The 21,897-nt window shown below is 39.2% G+C and overlaps 1 protein-coding gene across 1 annotated transcript in view; it reads left to right on the forward strand.

Moving 5' to 3' along the window:
* The first annotated feature begins 18,519 nt into the window (after positions 1–18,519).
* Positions 18,520–21,897, forward strand: part of CIP2A (cellular inhibitor of PP2A) — a 30,272-nt gene continuing 26,894 nt past the window's right edge. The window contains exons 1-2 of the mRNA XM_083611519.1: positions 18,520–18,652; positions 20,895–21,042. Of these exons, the coding sequence (XP_083467645.1) occupies positions 18,551–18,652; positions 20,895–21,042 (250 nt within the window). The 5' untranslated portion in view covers positions 18,520–18,550. The remainder of the gene's footprint in view (positions 18,653–20,894; positions 21,043–21,897) is intronic.

The following is a 21,897-nucleotide window of genomic DNA, read 5'->3' on the forward strand; positions in this document are numbered from 1 at the left end:
AGCATATTCCCTATTGGAGCAATCCAATAGCCCTGGACGAATCAGTCCATAAACTCAACCAGGCTCTCAGGAGAATCTTACTCTTGAGTAGCGGCCTTTCTTCCTTGTACCACATCAAAACTGCTTGTCTCCAGGCTGGCTATCCCAAGATACAGTCTCCACTTGTCAATCATATGCTCCACTCAGTGTCACAGAACCCCTGAAGCCAAGATATGTGCCATCGTTCGCTTCCACAACGGCATTTCATTGCCTTGATAGCTGAAACTCTCAGCATTTGCTAGGCTTCCAAATTAACCCTATAATCCGCATTGAACAAACAAGTGAAAATATGCATCTGATATTATATGCAACAGCTTGTACCAACCGTCTGTTTAAACAAAGCCTAGAAAATATGCATTCCTGTTGAAGTAAAATGCAACAGCCCATAACAGTAAAGTACAATTTCTTCCTCATGACAAAAATCTCATGAAAAAAAAACTCAGCAAGGGATATATCCTGTACATGCCTGCTCCTGGGGGACATTCCAATATATCTGCATTACAGAATAATGTATCAAACAATGATAGTTTTGTATAGAACAGTCCTGATATTCTGACAGGGACAGGGGGCAGTGGTAACTGTTTGAGTGACATTTCGTGTTACAAAAGATCACGAACAAGCAGGCTTTCTGAGCAAGGAAGGCAATTTGCCGGATCGTTTCAGCATGAAAAACTGATGTGACAGGCTTTTGCTTATTTTTCACCAAGCAGTAAAATAACTCCCGGCTTCAGCTTCATGCAGGTGCACAGCATGGAGTAAAACAGGCAAGGATGAACTCTAAGAGCTTAATCAGACTCTCAGAGGGGAACAGGAAACTATATGTTGACAGCTCACTGATGGAAATGGCTTTAGCAACTACGCTGGCAGACGGGAGGCTTTCTCTGTGCAAAACCACTTCACTCACACACGCACACAAAAACAATGCCAGTTTCATAACCTCAAGATCCCTGGTGTCAGGTTGACTTGCAGTTGCTGCCAGAAAGTTGACTTGAGTAGAACCTGGGTACTTGTCATCTTTGGCCTCTGTGACCTGATCCACTCCACCCTCGCAAGGGAGGCAACTAGGCCTTTTCCTTTGGCTGGCTGGCTACTCATTTAGAAATACCTCTGTGGTCAAGAAAGCAGGCCAAGATATTACTTGGAGGGCAGCTGCATTGCTTTTTCATGCCTTTTCGCTCTCTCTTGTTTGCAGTTTACACAAGAAGTGTGCATGCACACGAAAGCTCATACCAATAACAAACGTAGTTGGTCTCTAAGGTTCTACTGGAAGGAATTTTTTTATTTTGTTTCGACTACAGCAGACTAACACAGCTACCTACCTGTATCTGTAATTCTTGTATTTTTAATTTACTATTTTAAATTAGTACTAGCTGCTGCAAGAGTCAGTTACTTGGCAGGATACGAATTTTGCAATAAATAAAACTGAATGTTACCATTGCCATGAAACTTTATTTTAAGCAAATTTGGAGCTGGAGTTGGAGGGGGGCAAAGTATCTGCAAGAATTTTGAAGAAAGCTGCATGAATTATCCCTTCGATAATATCGCTTGGGACTTTATGTTGCAAAACTTAGAGTTTATGGACGCGGGAATTGAGTTCTGTAATGGGATAAAGGCAATCTATACAGAGCAGAAAGCAAAGTTAATTATAAATAATGTAACCACAGAAGATATAAAAATAACAAAAGGTACTAGACAGGGATGTCCACTCTCTCCACTACTATTTATAATGGTCCTGGAGGTTTCCCTGAGTTCAATAAGACAAAATAAATTAATAAAAGGGATAACAGTTGGTCAGAATGAATATAAAGTCAAGGCCTTTGCAGATGATCTGGTAATTACAACTGAAGAACCATTAGAAAGCGTGAAAGAGGTTTTGAATGAGATGGAGAAGTTTGGCAATTTGGCAGGGTTTAGACTAAATAAGAAGAAAACAAAAATAATTACAAAAAATATGGATCAAGGTATGATAGAAATAATGCAACAAAGTACAGAGATAGAGGTGACAAAAAAGGTTAAATATTTAGGAATTTGGCTAACCCCTAAAAATATTGATTTGTATCAGAATAATTATATACCTGTCTGGAATGGAATAAGGAAAGACCTTGACGTGTGGAGGAGAATGAAATTATCCTTTTGGGGAAGAATTTCCACGATAAAGATGAGTGTTCTCCCGAAGATGCTGTTTCTGTTCCAAACTATCCCCATATTAAAGGGGGTAACAATCTTTAGTGAGTGGCAAAGAGTGCTATCAAGATATATCTGGCAGGGCAAGAAGCCGCGAATCAAATATAAGCTGTTAACGGATGCAAAGGAGAGAGGCGGTTTTGCCCTGCCGGATCTGAAATTGTATTACGAAGCAGCAGGTCTTTGCTGGTTGAGAGAATGGATAAAATTAGAGAACAGTCAACTATTAGACTTAGAAGGTTTTGACAACAGATTCGGGTGGCACGCGTACTTATGGTGTGAAAAGAGGAAAATTCATAAAGGTTTTGGGAATCACATATTTAGGGGTTCATTATTGGAAATATGGGACAGGTATAAAAATCTGTTAGAGCCAAAAGTTCCACATTGGTTGTCACCACTAGAGGTAATGACTGTAAAGAAAATAAATATGAGAGGTAATTGGATTACATATGGTGAATTGATAATTAAGGAAGGAGGAAAATGGAAATTAAGGCCATATGAACAAGTTAAAGAACATGTTTATGATTGGTTGCATTATTTTCAAGTTAATGAGATGTTTAAAAAAGATGTCAAAGAAAGGGGCTATGCAGAAAAAGATTCAAGGTTTCAAATAGAGGTGATAAATAATGAGTGCAAAATTTTATCGAAAATGTATAAAATTTTGTTAGAATGGAATTTGAAAGATGAAGAAGTCAAATCAGTGATGGTACAATGGGCCAGGGATATCGGGTACAATATACAGTTTGAGGATTGGGAAAAACTGTGGAATCAGAGCTTAAAATTTACCGCATGTACAGTACTAAAAGAAAATGTAATGAAAATGTTTTACAGATGGTACATCACTCCGGTAAAACTCGCAAAAATGTATAAGACGTGCAATAAGTGTTGGAAGTGCAAAGAAAAAGAAGGCACGTTTTACCACATGTGGTGGGAATGTAGGAAAGTGAAGGGTTTTTGGGAGATGATTTACAACGAAATGAAAAAGATGTTAAAATATACATTTGTTAAAAAATCAGAGACCTTCCTTTTAGGAATTACAGGGAATGAAATAAGAAGGAAAGACTGTAAACTTTTTCAATATGCGGTCACAGCAGCAAGAACCCTACTGGCCCAGAAATGGAAACAAGAAGAAATTCCGACGTTAGAAGAATGGAGACTGAAGTTGACAGACTATTCAGAATTGGACAGATTAACTGGAAAAATTAGATATCTTAAAGACCAAAAATTTATCGAGGATTGGGGGAAATTTGTTGAATATCTGAAAAGAATATGTGATGTGCAAACAACGCTGGCGGGGTTTCAAGAAGCACTGTAAAAGTTGAGATATATTGTTAAAAAGCAATAGAGGAGGGAGGGAAGATTAATGGCAATATAAACAGAGAAATGCGTATCTGAGATGTAAATACGGATGATTATCAGAGAAGTTGAAGGAAGTCAAAAAGGAATCAAATGTATGGAAATTTGTACAATTTGTATTATTGTTTTGGAAAATGAATAAAAATATAATTTTAAAAAAAAAAAAGAATTTTGAAGAAAGCTGCATGAATTGTGGTAAATTTCAAAACTGGAACATGTGCAGCGGGCAACCAAGATTAGAAAAGATCTGGAAACTAAGGCTTGTGGGAAGTGGTTGAAGGAGATGGGCATGTTTAGCCTGGCAATGAGGAAATTCAGAGGTGATACGATAGCCATTTTCAAATATCTAAAGGGCTATAACATGGAAGATGGAGCAAACTTGTTTTCTGCTGTTCTAGAAGGGAGGACACAAACCAATGGATTCAAATTGCAAGAAAGGAGATTGTGACTAAACATCAGGAGTAACTTTTCATCATTGGAGGTTTTTAAACAGAGGTTGGATGGCCACTTGCCAGGGATGCTTTAGTTAGGATTCCTGAATTGCTGGGGATTGGACTAGATGACCTCTGGCATCACTTCCAACTCTACAATTCTAGGATTATATGAAATTACAGCACTGAAATTACAGAGGGGGTCAGTAATCTCTGGAACATCCAAAATAACTCTGCTGGATGGCTCCTAGAGGATGCAATGCAAGCTGCAAAATGAGCCTTCTTCACACCTGACACTGCCACATGGCGGGCAGGATTACATGCACTAACCAGTGTTTGGTCAGCTTTGGTGTGAGACTTATGCCACTAATGTTGCAGTCTTGATCTGGCTTGCTTCAAAACCTGAAACTCCCCCCAAATACCAAGGAATCACTTGGGCTCCACAACACCAGAGGATGCTTGGGAGATACTGTGTAAACCGCCCATTCCATCTCACCATTCCATACTGAAACCAGGCTTTCAACAGAGCCATCAACTTTCTCTGCTGGAAAATCCGCCAGATCATTCAGGAACACATAATCGGGTTTCATCAGAGGGCAGGCCATGTGAATGGGCCCACTGCCCTTCTGTACTCCTCAAAGGTGATCAGTGCTGTCAAAGTTGGTGGCGATAAACATCTGGCAAGCAGATGCATGCATATTTCCTTGTATGTGAGTACTCAGTATGCTGGGGTACCTAACCTGCAGTAGTCTATCACCGTGACCATATTAGTGAGAAGACCCATCAGTGGTGGGAATGAATATGGAAATGTGGCCTAGAGCTAGACAACTTTTTGCATAAAAATCAGTATGGTTTTTTTGCCCGTAGGAAAGGGACTTATGGGGAGACCATTATCACCTCCTCCCTCTCAGCTATCTAAAAAATTCTCCCTTGATCACACCAGCAAAAGGGTTCCAGACAAAAAAAAGACAGAAATGGAGGAGACTGATATAGATGACAATCAACAATGAGAATAGGTGGCACATTTGACACTGTAGATCTACTGTGTAAAGTAGCACCTTTTAAGTATCTGGTTTAGAAATCAATGAATTTTTTTAAATCCCAGCTCAGTAATTTCAATACTGGATAGTTTTGGATGAATCAGTACCCACTGAATTAAAATATGCAAGAATACATTCTTGAGCTTACTGTAACAGAATAATAAAATGCACACCGTGCAACCTTTGGCACTTGCGTGTGTGTTTTTTACTGTTTATTCATTTGATACAGAAGAGTCAAATAAAAATTAGCCACAGATCTCTATCTACAGGGAGAGAAGAAAGAGAGGACTATAACATAGGGTTGTTGCAACATCAAACATAAAGAAATGTTGATCCCCACTCTAATGTTACATTTTACATTGCTCTATAATGCTTCCTGTATTCTGCCTTCACAACTTGCTTGTGAGATTGATAAAATAGGAGCATTATTGAGCTATGGGGAACTGGAACTGACAGGCCACTGAGTAAAACGTGGCTGAACAAAATCTTGAGCCTAGCACCCCAACATTGCAGGAGAAATCCTGTGGAGCAGTTTTCAGGTAATTGGATCTCCTGTGTTTTGAATCTCACATGTAAGAGTTTGCTGTGGAACAGTTGTCCTTCCTTGGACCAATGTATCACAAACCAATTGCCATGTACACTATTTCAGTTGCTGGACTGGATTGTACTTGCAAGACAAAACCAATGACCCTTGTTCACTTTGCCAAATACGTGTATCCAGCCCCTTCCATTTCTGACAGATGATCATTTGTTGGGTGCGCGCACACACACAAAATCCTTTTGAATAAGCATATCTTTGTGTAGCTCATAATCATCTTAATCATGCTGACAAAAGATTATAAATATATTTCAAGAAATGATTCAATCTTCACCTTTCTCCCCCACAACCAACCACTAAGAAACCCAGTAAAGTCCTTTGTTTAAAGAGCTCTGGTGACGACTAATCCATTTATCAGTTTTACATTTCCTGTGCTGTTTCCTAGGTTTTGCATAGGGGAAAAAACAATCACGTTGTTGAACTGAAACAACACAGTTGAAAGCCTTTCATAAAGGCGCTGTGCCAGTTTCAACATCTGTGCTCAACAGGTTGGCTTTAGTTAGGTAAAGAACAGATCCTCTTTTTGATCTAAATCTTTAATAATTGATCTGAAAACATTTTCATAGGTAAATGGAACTGCAGTATTTCCACGGAACTATAACTAAAGACGACTGTGAAAAATTACTGAGCAAAACAGGAAAAAATGGGAGCTTTTTAATACGAAACAGTGAGAGTATTCCAGGAGTCTTGTGCCTTTGTGTTTTGTAAGTATTTCCCTTTTCATTTAAACTAGTTATCTTGCTTTTCTTTTGGAGAGAATAGCTTCAGTTCAGAGAAACGTAACTACACTTCAGTTATCAGATATCAATGGGGCTTACAAACAACTTTCTATGGATTGGGTCCGATCTTTATTATGTTTGGAATTTTTGAGAGATAACAGCCCCCTGATTTTAAGAAATCAAAGAAGTTCATCTAGGTGGATATAAATGTAATCCCAGGGGTATGCGCACATGAAAATGATTCTGCTTTTGATTGTAAGTTGCATTTAGAGTCTGGCTCAGATCAAAGTACTTCTTTTGCTGTAAAATGTACATATACAGTAAAATATATATTGGCACAATTTTTGTCGGAAATCTATTTTAATTTCTTCAAATTATCGAAGCCATAACTCTAAATATTTGGTAAATCAATTGTCTCTTTACATATTCATAGTAAACGGTACTTATAACCCCTCCACACGAACAATGTTCACACAAAAATCTTAAAATTAGCAAGTTTTTCAACTAGTAAGCTACAGATTTCATCTCTCACCCATATATTGGTACGTTATTCTCCACCATCCCTTCTCCAATGTTTTTGTGGTGTAGGAGCAGAGTCTTTTTAGATGTGCAGGTTTACATCCAGAGTGATCTACATAATAAAACCAGTTATCACATATGAATGATGGCAAGTGTAGTATTGATCACAATGGACTGTTGATCTCAATCAGTACAAGAAACCTCATCGTCGTAAATATTACTGGAAATCAAGTTATATTTATAGTTTCTGCTGTATCGAACTTACACCGTTTCCCAAACATGATTACTCTGATTTGTTAGTTGTTGTTTCTGAGTTGTAGGAAAATAACATTTGTTTGTCTCACACTGGAGACATATCTTAACGGCTTGCTGGACAAAACTAGGCAAAACTAGTGCGATCTCTGATCTCCTTATCAGAAAGCCGGAATTATTGCTACCAACCCCAGATACCATCAGAAGAGAGTTCATGTACACACTACTTGGAACACATCTATTTCTTTTGAAGTGCTATACAAATTTAATTATAGCATGGATTCCATTCAGCTCATAAGAGATAACCAGAAATCTAGCAGCATGAATGGCAGTCTTCCTCTAGCATAATGTGGTAGCTCACATGACCATTTCTCTCTGAATGAACTGGATAGGATTTACAGACCTAATGACTCTTTGACATATATGACTATTACAGCAATTTGACAAATAAGGCAATTATTTATTAATGTGTCTGTTTCCTATTTAAAAATCAGCTATGAACAGATTATCTACACTTACCGAATCTTCAGGAAACATAACGGACACTTTATGATCCAGGTAAGAAAACGACACAACAACAACAAACCTATGGTTACATGAAACATACTCAATATGTACTTTTGAATAAATAAGGTATATTATTCATTGTATCAATTTGTAGATTTCAACGGAAGCCTCATAAAAAAAAGCAGAAGATCCAGTGGATCAGTTCATTCGCTAGTCAGTTCATGCATAAGGTCCATACATGTAAAAGTATCTATTCCACCTGTCTGTTCAAAGAGTCCAATAATCCACATGAAGGGTTGTTACAGTTCCACAGAATCCTTTCACAGAGTCTAAGACAAGGATTTCCTGAATATTAGCCTTGTTTCACCGTGCTAGGCTTCATCAGTAGAACAGGCTCATACGTAATATTACAGGATAGTGGATCTTATAGCATAGTAGTGGTTGCAGTCTGACTAGAGAATGAACTGATCCACTGGATCTGCTGCTTTTTTCGTTGAACTTTATGAGACTTCCGTTGAAACCTACAATTTGATTCAAAAGTATAGCCAGATACATCTTGTGTGTTTATTGGGTAAGAAAACGACTACATCTAGAGTAAAATAATGTAATAAATATGCACTTAATAGGTCCTACTAGACGCATATGCCACCTTGCTTAACCTTTTTGTTTATTTAACTACTTTTTTAAAAAATCTACGTCTCTGGATGACCTTATTTTGGGGGTATTCATTCATTCTAACAGTTGGTGGCCACCACGACAACCTTAATTTTCAGCGGGATGGAACTCTGCCAAGAGCACAATATGTATCAGTTTCATATTCACAGTATCACAGAATTGTAGAGTTGGAAGGGACCCCAAGAGCCATCTAGTCTGACCCCCTGCAATGCGGGAAACTCAGCTAAGGCATCCATGTCAGATGGCCATCAAACCTCTGCTTAAAAACCTCCAAGGAAGGAGAGTACTATTCTAGTTATCCATTTCAGTGAAATTAATTAATCTTCGCTCTTGTGAGGAACAGCAATTTACAAATAGTATAATCAAATGATAATGTGGCAACAATCTACTTCTTTTGCAGACTTCTGAGGGTGCTCCAAAACAGGACTTCAGAACTTTAAAGGATTTAATTGCTACTTATGAGAAACCAAATCAAGGGCTAGTAAGCAACCTGCGCTATCCAGTAAATAGACCTACAACATCCCAAAGATCTCAGACCGTCTACGTCACTAAAGGTGAAGCATATTTGATTCCTGGTAAGACACACATAATAATAATCAGAAAAGAATGACATACTACTAATACTATGCTGTATAACAATTCTTGTAATGCAGGAAAATTACGGGTATATATATTTTTTTCAAATTAACAAAAGTAGTGAAACAACATGGGATGAAAGCCAATTAAGTTTCACTCACAGTGGACCCAATGAAATCAAGACTTTAAAGACCATTGATTGTAATGGGTCTATTCTGGGTATGGCTAACATTGAATATTACCCATGATCTGTAATGGGAAAGGTCAATAAACTCTGCAGTAGAGGATTGATTATAAATAAAATCATAGAGTTGGAAGGGACCCAAGGGTCATCTAGTCCAACCCCCTGCGACGCAGGAATCGTAGCTAAAGCATCCATGACAGATGACCATCCAACCTCTCCTTAAAAATCTCCAAGGAAGGAGAGCCCACAACCTCCCGAAGGAGACTGTTCCACTCTTAAACAGCTTGAACAGCCCTTACTATCAGAATGCTCTGTCTTTTAAAAAATGATAAAGAAAGCCTGGTGTGGGATGGTAGTTTAAGAGTGCAGGGCTAGCACTCTGGAGATCTAAACCTAAACACCAATCTCCTCTCAGCCACAATGTACCCATGACTTGGAACATTGGGGTAAGGGGACCATGTATCTGCTCTGAGTTTTGAGGAGGCAGAGCTGGGTTAAAATATAATAGATATGGTTTTTTAAAAAATCAGAGAAAATAATAATATATAAAATAATAATATAAGAAAACATGTACAGTGGTACCTCGGATTACAGACGCTTCAGGTTACAGACTCCGCTAACCCAGAAATAGTACCTTGGGTTAAGAACTTTGCTTCAGGATGAGAACAGAAATCGTGCGGTGGCAGCAGGAGGCCCCATTAGCTAAAGTGGTGCTTCAGGTTAAGAACAGTTTCAGGTTAAGAACGGACCTCTGGAACAAATTAAGTTCTTAACCAGATACCACTGTATTAACAGATATGCCCTTCATGAATTTCCATGGAACTTGACATTAAAAGCATAGAATAGTTTAGGAGGTTCTGAAAGCAGCGCTGTGTCAATTAAGCAATTACACCTTCTGAGTAAAAAGGGAAGTTTCAATCAAGCAGCAGATTCTAATTGATACTCACTAAAACCAAGGCCAGCAGGTACCATCTTAGAACAGATAATATCCTTTATCTCACACATAGGAGATAATGGCTATCCTTAAAATGTGAGTACAGAATTTAAAAACACATAGGCTTTTTCTCATAATTCATATGCAAAATTATGCATGTTTGCTCAATGTCAATGGTCTATTTAATTCAATTAGAGCTATAAAATAGAACATAGTAAGAATGTCCTATTTGAAGTAGTCAGCAGCTTTAAAGGTGCTATATGATGACATATCAGAGGAATTATTTCAAATCTCTATATAAAAAGTAATATCAATCACATATACAAAAGTTTACTTTAATAAAAATCACAAAACTGACAGCTTCAGAGCCTAAAGAACTAGATTCATTAGTTACCATAGAGGAAATAAAAAAGGTTGCAACAACAGTGAGGCACCATAAAATTCCTGGATCTGATTATTATACTTAAATTCCACCTTCTCTCCAAGGAGTTCAAGGTGGTGTACATTGTTCTCCCTCTCCCCATTTTCACTTCACAACATGATTTAGGTTAGACTAAGAGACAGCAACTGGTCCAAGGTCACCCAATGAGCTCAATGACTGAGTGGGGGCTAAAATCTTGGTTTCCCAGGGCTTAGTCCAATACTCTAAACATTATACTGCACTGCTCTCAGCTTAACTGGTCTAATTAGCTATTCCAAAGTCTTTGCAGAATTTTGACTGAGGCATTAAGAGGTACTGTAAATGAGATCTTAAAAAAAATAAGAACTTTTGAATAGAAGTTTATATAGCCTACATTTAAGCATGGTAAGAATTTGTCTCCAAGTTACTTCTTACAGAAAAATATTACTCTTAAATAATTATTATAAAATATTTAGAACAATTAGCTTTATATGTAAGAGGATACAGATAATGTAGGGGAAATAATATATTTACGGAATCACAGGAATGTCTACTCTTAATTAGGTCTCATTAAGTTCAGTTGGAATTCCACCCCCACCCCCCATTTGAATGTGTATTGGATTTTAGCCACACAGTGCCATTTTATACACATTTACTTAGAAGTAATTCTCATTGTGCTCAATGAGACTTCCAGGCAAGTTTGAACAGGACTGCAGTTCAAGGGAATCCCGCTAAAGAAGAGACTCTTGGTCTTTATAGACACTGAAAAAAGCATTTGATAATGTTGAGTGCCCTTTTCTATTTCAAGTTTTGGAGTTTTGTTATGATTCAATATTTAGAACTAGATAGCTTTAACCAATCCCAAAGCAAAAGTAACAACAAATGAGCATATATAATTTAATCTTACTCTATCAAGAGATACCCAATAGGGATGTATTCTACCTGGTCTTCTCTTTGTGGGTATTCCTGCTAATAAAGCAATGAAAATTGATTTACACATTATGTTATGTTCATTCCTTTTCACATATGGCTTTGAGAAATAAGCATTAGGTAAGGAAGATGAAATTTTAAATAATGAATAAAGGTAACAAATGATTTGTTCTTCTATTTGCAAATGCTGCAGAATGAATGCAAAATGGGATAGGTCAAGGAATTTGTGATTCAAGTCACTGGAGCTATTGAAATGTCAGTTTGAGAATATCTGTGAAGTGGAATAAAATACAGCATGATCAGACTTCCACTTGTGCACTTCTTCAATCTGCAGCCCCTATAATCTGCTCCCCCATAATCTACTCTCCCAACCCTCTGGAGCTTATTTAGAGGCGTTTAAAAGAGGAAAATTCCACTGTGCAAGTCTCTTCCACTAGCATATGAGCAACACTGGATACAGGTCTTAATTTTTGTTTCAAAATTATAGCACAGTTGTATATTAAATTTGTAAAGATTCATAGAATACATAATGCTTATGGCCCAATGCTAAAATGCACGTAGGCTACACAAAAAGAGCTTTTGATCATACTTCTTTCATTCATTTACCATCTTTCTACTATAAAATAATTTTTAGAAATTGTTTCCAAAACCCATAATGAAGCAATAAATAGCAATAAATTCAGTATCAGTTGTACAAATGATTCTATCTACTTTCGATCCGCTATATTTTAATGACTGTAGTAACCAGTAAGATATATATGTTTGTTCAGGAACTATAACATTTTCAAAATGGAAAGCCTGTTTTAAATAGTTAATCTATCCTGGGATGGAAATAAAACATTTGACCCAGAGGTGTTGGATTATTTGGACTCTACCCTTCAGAACTTTGAAAATGGAATCAGTAGCCATATGTACATTCACCAGAGTAAACATTCACTCAGGAGGGTTGTGGAATCACGAGAGCAATAGGTGACTGCAGGAGGAGGAAGAAATTGGAATTATTTCCATCCCTTCTTTAAGTGAAAGAGTCAACTTGTTTGTAGTGTGCTGGGTGCATATTAACGTTGTCCATCATGACTTTCCTCTATTCCCATTACATAAGCAATGAATTAGAATATTTTACAATTTGAGTGATACTTTTGCTTTAATTAGGAACGAAGCTATATCACTGGCAGGGAAAGATATCTCATGCAACCTTTGCCTGCCTTGTAATTTATTGAATATTTTTACTAATATATTTGGCAAGTGGAGGGAGTAAATTCTGTGAATGTTTGAACAATTCCCCATTTGTTCCAAGTTTAGATCACAAATGTTCAATTTAGATATTTGCAATACTTCGAATTTAAAGGACCAAAATTGAATTAAAAAACAAAGCAACAGTTGAACAGTCTAAATAAGATGTTGTTAAGACTCCTATTAGCCCCCCACCAGTGCAAGTAATGGTTGGGGATATGTAAACTATGGTCCAGTAAAATCTGTAAGGTCAGAGGTTAACCACCCTTGGTCTAAATGGAAATATTTCCTGACTTGGTTTGGATCTAATAAACTGCAAGTGTTATTCTGCTTGAGCAACTGGGCTTTATTTCCACCTTTCCCATTGCAGCTTTGTGGAAGGAATGAGCCAAAATTGGGCAAAATTATTATGTGCTCGCAGAAGCACATATTATGCTGAAACTTTGTGAGCAAAAGCCTCGCCTTGATAGACCCTTCTCAGGAAAAGAGGAATTAGAAGGGAGCAACTTGCAACTGGGATAAATAAGCGTCACAGTACCTTTTCTGCTGCAGTTTCCCCCTCCTAATACTGCTTTGCAGAGAGGTAGCAAGTAGATATTGGGATTACAGGACACTGATAACGAAATGTGTAGTTATAGCTTCTTCACTGAGCAATATGTCTTATTGTGTTCTATACCACATCATTCTGCAAATGTTCAGTTTCCGCAGTGCTTCCCCCCCCCCCTAAAAAGAAGTGCCAGAACTCAACACGAACAACTCCCCTGTTTTCTTAGGATGGCAATGCTGCCCACCTGAGAGGTCCCAGAATTGAGTTCCAGCTGAAAAAAGCCCAGAGTTTCAGTCAGAAGTAATTATTCCAATACAAGCCATCACATCATCTGTTTGGGTCTGCCAATAAAATATTATCTTTCTCCACTCAGGAATTAGAGAAATAATCAAATGACTTGCTTTTTTTTCCTCCCCAGAAAATGAAGATGCTGAGGATTATCTTGAAGTCTTACCTGAGTGATTGGCTGAGGGACCATTTCTCATGACTTGCTTCATCTCTCAACACAGACACTAGTCTTGAGTGGGTCACACTCTTGCTAACTGGATAGTCCATTTGACTGGATTTTGTTTTCATTTGTGCTCTAGATAGTACTGCCCACATGGTTATCTCTTGCTTGCTTGGCTCTTGCTCCAGCAAAAAAACCAACACTTTTCCTTTTCCTGTCTGTATTCGTGTTACTTATACCTGCCCACTTAAGTGACCACTTCATAGACCTGATGAAATGGAAACTGAGCTGCAAAAGCTTATGCCACTATAAAAGCTGCAGTGCTTAAGGTGTTTCCATTTTAAGAGAAGCAAGTTTAATAGCATCCCGTACATCAGGCATGGCCAAACTTGGCCCTCCAGATGTTTTGGGACTACAACTCCAATCATCCCTAGCTAACAGGACCAATGGTCAAGGATGATGGGAATTGTAGTCCCAAAACATCTGGAGGGCCAAGTTTGACCATGCCTGCCCTACATGGATTCAAGTCTGAACTTGCTACATCAAGGATGAAGTGGACTGTAGACCAGAAAAGCTTATTCTGTAACAATTTTTAGTTTCTAATCTTTAGTTGTTTCCTTTATGCAACTCTTTGTGAATAGTCATGAACACAAGTGCCGGTTGATTTTATTTTTTAAATTTTCACTTATTTATTTTGGCAATTCACAACCACCATCAGTAGCAGCATGTTGAACAGAATAATGCTAAACTTATTTACTTGCAATTAAATCCTACTGAAATAATTGGGGATTAAGTTTGATATACACCATAGAGCTCTGCTGATATCCATAACAATATATCAAATACTAAATGATAATTTGCTTCAACTGTATCACGTTATCCTGACGAAGTAAGTCACAGCAATTTTATAATTATATTGTTAAGGATCTTTAAATTTTCAAAGACAGTACTATAAAGCTGTCACTGTGAATAGTTAATTATTTTTGAATGTTTCACTGTAATCTCTAGTCAGGTCAGAGGCCGCTTTAGTTCCCAAAGGACTTCCAAGCTATACCCCGGAAATGCCAAAACTACTCCCCAGAAGTATAACCAGTTTTACAGCAATACACATGTACATTTGGGTGCAAGTGTTTGCAGGTAGCTACTGTAGAACCTGATCTAAAAGCATAGCACACTCTGGGAACTATTTTTGAAAGCCCCCCCCCCTCTACTTATATGTGGTAAAGAAGAAAAAGTTTGTAGAAGCTAGTGCTTTAAAGGCATATTTTCATTCAATAAACATAGTGCAGTTTGCAGTCTCATTAATTTAATCACTTAATTGACTAGTTTGGGCCTAATGGAGGTCAGTGCATTTAGAAAAACCCAGTACTGTAAATAGGACTTTTCCCTTCTATAGATAGTAAGGCTCTGTCTCTCCTTCAGAATAGCTTTAAGTTCCCAATGCCCCTATTCTAGTGAAAAGGAAAGCAGTTTATATGTAGCCAGTCTATACGTAGCCAAGACTGTAAATATTACATGAAGATTTTAACATGCAACCTGTGGTCATATTAAATTCATAATTGTTTTAAGTTGGCATACACCAATTTCATAGAATCACAGAGTTGGAAGAGACCACAAGGGCCATCGAGTCCAACCCCCTGCCAAGCAGGAAACACCATCAGAGCACTCCTGACATATGGTTGTCAAGCCTCTGCTTGAATTTAAGGTACCACATTAGGATGCTCATTAGGATGCTCATTATCTGAGGCTGCCAGATGTCAAAATCCATTGTTTGCTCGTACATTACAACTATATGGTGCTATGTGATTCACTTGCACACAACAGCTTTCCTCCTATTTTTTCAGCTTGTAGGACACCTGTGCCACTTTACCTGTATCGTAAGATGGCAAGAAATAAAGCTCCGTTGCACTAATGCACTGAACACACATCTCTCAAGTGCCACCAACTTTGATGTCGTTTTAATACCAGGCAAAGACCGTTATATTTTCCCAGGATTTTTAATATGACCTGTTTTATCTCTACTTTTATGCTGCCTTCTTTCTGCTGACTGCTTTATGCTGCTCTCTTTTAAGTTGTGTTGTTGTTGTTATTATTATTATTATATTTTAAACTTAATTTTACTGGAATTTTTATTCTCAAGTCATAATTGTACTTATCATTCCTGTATATCAGGCTTACTTCCAACACAGTTTTTGACTGCAAAACCCCTTGTTCAATTTACCCAACTCTTTTGTACACATTACAATGTCAGAAGTGGGTGGAAAATATGTTAGCACCTAGCTTACACAGGATTTAGCACTTTCATAGTGGCTGGTTGTTTTAGCGTGTCAATACCCCTTTAAAGTTATCTGTGCCCACAGGAAATAGCAGTTCATATCTATTTTGGCTGCCTCTACTTATTTACTCCATATAAGTCCTATTATAGTCATACTATCCCAGGCAAGGCTGGTTCATCTATTGAGCTCAGATGTTGCTGCACTCTCCTCCCCCTCACCCCAATTATCTCTGATTGTTGGCCATGCTGGCTAGGACTGATGAGAATTGGAATCCAACAATACTGGGAGAGTCATAGGTTAACCATCCCTGATCCAATGTGATACTTCCTGCTGGAACAGAGTTAAAGTAGCTATGTAAGCACCAAGTCACACAGCCACCATGTCAGAACAATACATAGTTTCATCTGCACAATAAAATTTCAAAATTAAACTTAAGAGTTCCTGTAGCCATGGAAGTAACTCCACAGATGTAGGGCATCTACACAATTTTAAAGACCATGGGAATGGTATCTGGAAGAGAAGAATGCAGAAACTGAAATAACAAGACATGGAAAGTGGATTAACTGGCCAAGGGAGAGGAGCCAGAAGCTGTGTCTTTGGGGCTGCCAAAAGGGTTGGCCTTAGGCTTCACCAAACACCAGAGGACCCTTGTAGATGTCCTCTTTATGATATGAAGATAGTAAGCAATGATAAGAGAAGAAACCTACCTTGCAGGTCAATCAACGTACCAAATACCAAATTCCATGCTGGAATTAAAAAGGGCAAAATCAGAACAAAGTTCAGTGCAACAATTTCAAGAATAATCTCAACACATGAAAACTGATCAGGAGAGATAAGATGGACAGCAAATGTGAGCAGGAAGTTGTACAGCTGCTAGCAGAACATTTCATCCACATTCACTCAGAAGCAGTGTTTTGTTGTAACGTTAGAGGATTTCCAAAAAATGAATAACCCCGTCATCTCCAGGGAAGATTAAGGAGCACCGTCCTGAACATCTCTGCATGATGTTTTTGGTTTGTGAGGTACATTTAAGTGCTTCTATTTATGCTTCTTGTTTTCCACCATTCATTTCACTGAGCACAGGCCTGGATGAGTATCCTTATATAGTGGAAAATTGTATTTTAAATAGTGGCAGGAAAAAAAACTGCAGCAAAGTTAATACCTTAGACTAGAGTCCACCTCATCAGTTGTATGTAGTAAGTCACTGTTGTAAGAAAAACCTGCTCCTTTTTCCTTTATGAGGTATCCAAGAGCCCGTATAGAGTCCTTATGTAGTTTCTCTATTGGTAGGAGAAAATAGCAGAGGCCAACCAGAGAATATTGAGAAGCAAAGCAGCGAGTAGGCATAATCTTTATTAAACTGTTGCAACAGGGTTCCCCGCTCACCCAACGCAGGGAGGGAGGAGAGGAACCTAGAACATTGGGGTGCAAGCTCTTATATAGACTTTTGAAATTGCCTACCCTGTAGCTCAAGATCACCCCCCAAAACATCATACATGCATCACAGAAACAGGTGGTCCCCAGCAGAAATTTGAGTGTGTTGCTTCTCTTCTGTCTGCCAGGATACCTGATAAAGCCTTATCTAAGGGGTGCCCAACTCTGAACAGACTGCGATCTACTCATAGAGTTAAAAACTGACAGTGATCTACCCCCTTTTCGGGGGTTCAGGTCAAAGTTAAGCTTTTTTAGGGAGGAGGAAAGCCCCGTGTTTTAGGGGTTCAGGTCAAAGTTGTTGAGATTTTTTGAGGCGGGAGGAAAGTCCCGTTTTGGGGGGGTAAAGGGCTAAAATGTTAAATGTTGAGCTTTTTTTTGGGGAGCCAAAGCTGTTGAGCTTCTTTGGGGGGAGCCAGTGATCTATCATAGATAACGATCTACCTGTTGGACGTTCCTGCCTGATCTGATTGCCTTTTCTAGGTAGCCTGGGCATTCCTTTGAGATGTTAAATAAACCGGTACTGTATATGCATGGGGAATTACAATGCACTGTTGCGCTTATTGCACGAGAGCCACAGAGCAGCACCCTATCTTGATGCAAACACGCAAACCAAATTGGCACAACACACGCACGCACGATAGGAAACGGGCCAGTTCACTGCTGCTTGTTGTGACGTTTGTCCAGCCACGTTTCTTCCGCGGCTGTTATCTTTCATTTCCTACCGGACAGCTGCGCCCACCCCGGACCGGCTTCGCGTGCGCATCCGCCACGAGAGCTCCCACGCGAGGAGAAAAGCATCACCTCACCAGCAGCCGCAGGACAAAAATAGCGCCGCTTGTGACCCTTCCCTCCCAGCATGCACCGGGGCAAGGGCTGCTTCGCTCTCGAGCTCGCCCTGGTTCCCAGAGCTGCTACTTCGCCACACGACGCGAAAGAACCAAGTCTTTCGCCGTGGACGGAAATAACTCTGCCCCGGCCGCCCACTCCGTCTAGCATCGATTTCTAGGCTACGAGGGGGTGTCTCGTGCTATTGTTTTGTCGCCCCCGTTCCTCCCCCCCACCCCCACCCGTTCCTCTTTTCGACTGTGACGAGAGGACTTCAACGGCTCTCCTCTCCAACCTCCCGGCATGCACCGGGGCTTCCGGCCTGCGCCGGGGGCTCCTCCTCGCGTCAAAATGGCGGCCAAGGCGCCAAATACGATTTTCTGACGGCGGGATTTGAGGCGCTGCGAGGGAAGGTCCGCGGAGGCGGCTGGGACGCCAGCGCTATGGACGCGCCGGCTTGTATGAAGTCGCTGCTCCTCGCGGCCTCCCAGTACCGGGCTGCGCGGACCCCGCCCAACGCAGCGCTGCTGCAGCGGAGTCTGGAGGTGAGAGCAGCCGAGCGGACCTGCACGGTGTGCGGCTTTCCGTCTCTCGGCTCGGCTGGTCGCGGGTGCCTGGCCGGGAGTGGACGAAGCGTCTGGGAATGGCCCTTTTCCTTTGGGATTTCTGTTTTTAGGAGTTTTATTTCGAAAGCAAAACAACTGCAACAAACAAACAAACCCCGATGCGCACAGCGAATAAGTGCCTTGCAAATAAAGCGGCCGAGGCAAACTTAACCTTTGCAAACTTAACCTGGCAGTAAGCCCTGTTTGGAGATCGTGGGGACCCAAAGTGCAGTTTTCTACATTATTTGAAAAAGAAGTGAGAGGTAGGGGTGGAGATTGGAAGCGGGGAGGGGAAATACACCCCCGTTTGATTTCTACTGGTTCTTTAGTTGGCAGGCCTATAACAGGCCTGCTCACAACAAAGGAAGCTGCCATACATACGCAATCATCAGCAAAAACTGTAAGGTTTTTAGCGGGGGCTATTAGAATAAGATATATTATTTGATTATTCATGCAAACCTCCAAAATATATTTTGCATAGTTAAGTTCTTACATTTTATTGCTATGGCTAGTGGCTGTTGCAAATAAAGATTCTTATGAGTGCATATCCAATCAAGGAAATGTATAGCATGTTTATTTGCAGTGTGTGTTTGCAGTGGTTACTGCAATGTGTGCTGTTTGGCACAGCTGTTAAAGGAGGGATGGGGTCCCAGTGGCCCTCCAGGCAAAGCTGAATTTCCACTCTGATGATTGACCTGTGGATTGAAACTTATCTAGCTGGAGTCCAGCAACATATGAGGGCTATAATGGCATATCATAAGGAGCATATGATTCTGAAACCCCTTAACTCAGGATCTCATCATGGGTTTTTTCTTTTATTTATTGCACTTTATTTTATAGCTTGCTGTATTCCATGGACTTGGAATGGCTTACGTAATTTCCCCCTAAATGTTAAAAGCCCTGATCTGTGGGATTCACAATCTGAACCTGGTCACACATTGTGGTTAACTATGCAGACTGCTCTATACTTTCTGCTTCAGAGTTATGGAAGGTGGTCACAGGGGAGAGGACCACCAGACTTATGGAACTTAATCTCTACTGAGGCTCCCTTGGATCGTTCTGAAATAAATCTATACAGGCAACTCCCAGTTTATACAGCGGTTACATTCCAAAGCACCACACATTTAAATGAAATTGCATATATTGCATGGTCGAACACATCAAACACGTCTAAGATGGTTGCCTGTGTACACTTGTATTAAAAAAGGCATTCAGAATCAACTGATTTGGGAAATTTTGTTTAGGTGCTAGTTCTGATTGCTTTGGCTTTCTGGTTTGTTTATTTTTATTTCTTTACAAACCCCTTTTGATGTTCAGAAAGGTGGAGGAGATAAATCTTAAATAGGAACACCAAAATTCATTGTTTATCTGAACTACATTTCGCTTAATTGTAACCTTGACCCACTCTGGAATGTGGGTGCTATGGAAGAAAGTGCTTATCCATAGGCATTTGGCAGTTCTTGTAGCACTGGAGCCTATATTGCCTATTTTCAGTTGGAAGCCACTTGGTTAGTTTCTTTAATTAATTAAAATGTATAGAACAAGTCAGAAAATACTCTTATTGTAGTTAATAAATTTATGTAAAATTTTCACCAGCTCCCCAATTCTGTATGCATACAGTATTCAAGTTAGAATTCTTGCAGATCTGATAGAATTCAGAGGAAAAAAACTACCTTTAGCCACTTCTTGAGAGCCTCAATTTTGTAAGCATCTAGGTTGAAGTGTTCTTCTGAGGGTGCATTCACAAGGACACTTTTTTCCAACTGTCAGTTTTGTTCAACTGTCATACTTTTGGAAGATGCTGTTAACATGTTATCTAGCTCTGGTGTGTTTATACTACTCGTAGAACTCTTTTTAGAAGTATGGTAAAGACATAACATATAATAAGTTGTGTATGTATTTGATTATGTTCTTATTTCAAAGAATGATCTTTGAAAAGAATGGCTCCACTTTAAATTAAGCCCTGTTAAGTTCTGTTGATTTTTGCGAGAGAAAGTTAAGGATACTTAACTTTAACTTCATCACTTCATTTTCACTTCATTGAAAGTGAGTTCATAGTTCACTTAGCTTTGTGGAAGACTGCTGTCTATTCACTAGAGTTCCAATATACTTAAGGAGTCTTTGGTTCAGTGTTACTATTTAGCTTCAGTTAGTAGTTATCATATTAAATACATTTTTCCAGGTCATCTCAGGATTGAAGCTGACAAGATTTTTTGCATCGAACCAGATTTTACCAAGTGAATGTCTATGCTGCTTAGTGGAACTCATTGAAGATCCAAATACAAGCCCCCAGTTAACCCTGAATGTGGTAGGCTTGCTCTCTCAACTGGGTAAGCCTTAAATACATTTGAGTTGCATATCCTGAGCTGTTTAATACTTTATAGGTCAAGATACTTCATAATTACAGATAAAGTGTAGTGTAAAGCTTATGATTGGCTCTGATTTCTTGCATACTTTTGTATATAACTTTCTCAGACATCACACTATAATGTTAGAGTGTTCTGATTGTCATAACCTAAATTTCTTGGCTGGATTTTTTTTAAAAAAATAATTTTTATAATATTAAATTTATTGCTTTTGTGCAGCTCATGAATGCAACAACTTAGTTATTGTAAGAAAAGCAGGAATACAAAATCAGTGTCTGGACTTAGTAATGCATTGGATGAGGTCAATAAACTGAAGCACAATCCTAACAAGGTGGATGTGGGTGGGTAGTACTTGGAGTCCAGGAAATTGGTATTCACTTGCTCTGGATGGGAGCAGGGATACAGGGTGGGAGTACTCCTTGATCCATCATTGTCACTTGATACCTGGAGTGCCTTTTATTACCTATGGCTGGTTCACCACATGTGACATAGCTTTGCCATGCTGATCGCCACTCTGTTAGCCTGGTTGGAGTTCTGTAATATGTTGGGGCTGTCCTTTTAAGAGTATATGGAAGTGCATAACTCAGCTGCTAGAATTTTGACAGGTTTAGCCAGAGCTGTTCATATTGCACCTATTTTGAAAGATCCATATTTATTGCCTATCTGCTTCCAAGTCCAATTAAAGATGCTGATGCATCTTAAAACCTTGTAAGAATTGGAACCTACATTCTGTAGTGCTTCCTTCCATAGCAGCCTCCCCATGTCTTATCTTCTGGAGAGGCTCTGCTCCAAGTACCTTCTTTAGTAGATGTATATTGT

Source organism: Podarcis filfolensis, assembly GCF_964270895.1.
Source record: "Podarcis filfolensis genome assembly, chromosome: 4".
Classification (NCBI taxonomy): domain Eukaryota; kingdom Metazoa; phylum Chordata; class Lepidosauria; order Squamata; family Lacertidae; genus Podarcis; species Podarcis filfolensis.